The sequence below is a fragment of the Carassius auratus genome, chromosome 47 (genome assembly GCF_003368295.1).
Source record: "Carassius auratus strain Wakin chromosome 47, ASM336829v1, whole genome shotgun sequence".
Lineage (NCBI taxonomy): Eukaryota > Metazoa > Chordata > Actinopteri > Cypriniformes > Cyprinidae > Carassius > Carassius auratus.
This window is the reverse complement of record NC_039289.1, coordinates 9,456,899-9,460,254: the sequence shown is the minus strand read 5'-3', so window position 1 is coordinate 9,460,254 and position 3,356 is coordinate 9,456,899. Positions and strand designations below refer to the sequence as shown.

Below are 3,356 nucleotides of genomic sequence, written 5' to 3'. Positions count from 1 at the left end.
GTGGACTTTTGGAGCATGTGTTTAGCTAAAGCACAGGAGTTCTTTCGTAAAGTGCGTCTGCCGGAGCTTGTGGCTCACCATTACACTACAGCAGCCTCCACAACACCAAATGCCAAGCCTTTAACAGGAGTGTCACAGACATCTTGCACAGATCCCCCTATGACATCCAGGCCAAGGAAACAGGCTCTACAGAAGAAAAACAAACTATGGTGCCTCTGTAGAGGTCCTGAAGGATTGGATGACATGGTAGTGTGTGACAATGAGAACTGTGTAGTTCAGTGGTTCCATCTCTGGTGTGTGGGGCTTAGTGAGGCACCTTCAGCCAGTGAACCATGGCTCTGTGCTACCTGCACAGAGACAGGCTGACATATTTAGGCATTATTGTGTGTTGGTAGGGTTTGCGGCTGACAAACAAAAACCTTTGTTATATACATATTGTCTGTGTATCCTTATGAAAATAAATACTTTTATTGTTCATACTGTACATACTTTTAAATGAAATTTTATTATTTTGATTTATTATTATTTATTATTCTGCACTTCTGCACTTGTTCTTATTGTTTACTAATCCATGTTCTGTACACATGTTCTTATTGTGCGTTACGTCCCAGGTCTAGGGTCCAGGAGAATGACACAAATAAATTCGTCTCACCTGACTTCTTGTTTCTTTTTTTATTATTTTGAATCAAATTGGTAAATACAGTTAGCACAAATATATCAAAAGGCAAATTAAGTTCAGGATTGGGTCAAAAGAAAATTTTTAAACAAAATACAGACACTAAACTGACTCCCTTACTGGCCAAAAACTAGAGAAAATGTAGTGTGTGTGTGTGAGTGAGAGAGAGAGAGAGAGAGAGACACGATACATGTCTCATCATAACTATGTACATCAATTTCATGTTGCACAATATATTGTTACTGTGAATTATCTAAACAACTGCAATAATATATTCACCAAACTTCTAAACAATATGAACAGCAGTCTTCATACAGAAATATAACAGTAACAATGACAAAAATAATAGTACAGCTTTCCGGATACATTATGGTTTCATAACAACACTGGGGCACATATTCGTCAGAGCACAGCACACGCACACAATTTTGTCTAGTAAGACCATGCTTTCGCCTTCACAGGGAACCACCATGCTTAGTGGAATTGTGTCGTTCAATATGCAGTACTTTCCACGAACACAACCAATTACCCTCTCCACATGAACCTTAAGGTGCGCTATCTTCCTGGTGTCTTCCACGTCCTTTGCATCCAACTGACATTGGCCTCGTGTGAAGGCGGGTGTTTTTACTTCAGCACACATTAGTCCAACGCTGTCCCTGATGTCAAACCCACGATCCGCAAGCACCAAGTCTCCAGGAAGCAGATGATTAAGAATACCACAGTCCTCTGTCACCTGTTTGTCACTCACGCGACCACCCCACCCTTTTGAAATGAAAGATATTGCTCCCTGTGGTGTAATGCCGATAAGGTATTTCAGTGTGTGTTTGTGCTTGTAGTGGGAAAATGTTTGTGCCCTAGCTTTAAGATTGGATGCCCTCTCAATGCCAATCTCGAAACAGTCCACAATAACTGCTACACGATCCCCAAAAGCCTCCACAAACTGATGTGGCATGGTACCTTGCAGACAATGCCTCTCTGGCCAGTGCACCAGTGGCCTTAAATGTGAAAACATTACTGCTATGGTGTCTCTGAAAGTAACAGAGACTGTCTTCCTGTCTAAGCCAAATAGATGTGCTACATGTTGAATTGGCAGGTTCAGCCTCAGCCGCATCAAAGTTAAAAGGACCCTCTGAAAAGGTGTACGTTTTCGACCTGTCTGTAGGCATGGAAGGAGCTGCGCCAGCACACCCATCAAAACAGCGAAGCAAGGTAGACCAGTGTAGTATTTCACCTTTATGTCAATGCCTTCAAGGAAGCGCTCATCAAAATTCTTCTTGGAGATCTCTTCTTTCAGTTGTCTGTTTTCCTCTAGCAAACGGTTGATCTCAGCTTGCCTCTGCCCACAAAAGATGCACTCTTGTTGTTCCCCAGAGTCAGAGGGTGTGTCATCGGCCATCGTGTTTCAACAGGTGGGTCATTGGATGTGTCAACAGGTGTGACACAGCAAGCATCATCAGATGTGGCGGCAGAAGGTGTGGTAAAAGGTGACACAACTGCAGCTTGATGCCGTTGAATCCTCCGCTGATATCTGTCAGGATTTCCACTGATCCCTTTGTGACCAAGGTGTAGAGATGGTGCCCAATCAGGGTCGCACTGCAACATTTCATATACTGGCTTGCCTGAAAACAACATTAAAAAAACTGTTTTTCTGTTGTGTAGGTGGCAGCAATTGTGTGATTTACATTTACACGTATTCATTTGGCAGAGATGTTTAAATCCTAAGAGACTTACAACAATGGAATAACTTTAAGCTATTAACAATAAAACTACAGAGCTCCAGCAATAGAATAATATGTAAGCTATTAATAATAATAAAGCATTTTAACATTTAAGCTACAGAGCTACAGCTTCAGCAACAGAATACGATTTAAGATCCAGTGCAGATGAGACTATAGCTATTTTATTACAAAAGCATTTGTGTGTCTATTGACTGATGCTTTCTAGAAATGTAAGATACATATTATGCCATAGCCTGTCAGTATTACACTAACCTAGTCTATCCACCAAAATCTAGATGAATAAACTAGGTGACACTGCTAATCGAGAATTGATATGCTGATTTGGCTAACAGCTACATCAGTATTTTTATATTTAACAGCTTGTTCCCAAAACACAGCAACGTACATACTGTTTTAATCTGAACGGCATAACTTTAGTTAAATGCTAAATTAATACATTCAATGTAAATGTAGCTAGCTAGTTAACTCTGGCAGCTGAAAATCTATTGACCATGTCATAAAAATATCAGTTATCAGTTAGCCTAATGGCTAATCGCGATGCTAACGGAGTTGACTACAAAGCAAAAAGACCACAGCTTTGATAATAATACCTTACCTTTGTGAAAGTGCCGTGAGCAAACAAGCATGGATGTGGAAATATTATCGAAGGTGATGGTTTTCCTCCGTACAGCGGTGACCCAAGCCATCCGACGCTTCTTGGTGATTTCAGACACCAAGTCTCCTTGTGTTTTTTTCCAAGTAGGAAAATGGTGAAAACTAATATGATTCGCGAGACGCTTGCCCTGTCGATCATGAGACCGATTACGGCAGTTCACAATGCAGGAATACTGAACCATTTTCCAAAAAATATTCAAAATTAATGACCAAAAAACAATGACCTACTATACACTACTATACAGTACATCTACTTCCGTACCGCGATTCACACAATGCATTGCGAC

General features: G+C 40.8%; 1 protein-coding gene across 1 annotated transcript; it reads right to left on the bottom strand.

Moving 5' to 3' along the window:
• Positions 1-711: 711 nt before the first annotated feature.
• LOC113064617 (uncharacterized) lies at positions 712-3,356 on the bottom strand. The gene is made up of 2 exons (XM_026235452.1): positions 3,011-3,356; positions 712-2,295 (listed from the first exon to the last, which is right to left on the bottom strand). The coding sequence occupies exon 2, from the start codon at positions 2,070-2,072 to the stop codon at positions 1,044-1,046; it is 1,029 nt and encodes a 342-aa protein (XP_026091237.1). The 5' UTR covers positions 2,073-2,295; positions 3,011-3,356; the 3' UTR covers positions 712-1,043.

What these genes read in the sequence shown, in the direction of transcription:
- LOC113064617 (XM_026235452.1), bottom strand. Translation starts at nt 2,072, where the DNA reads ATGGCCGATGACACACCCTCTGACTCTGGGGAACAACAAGAGTGCATC.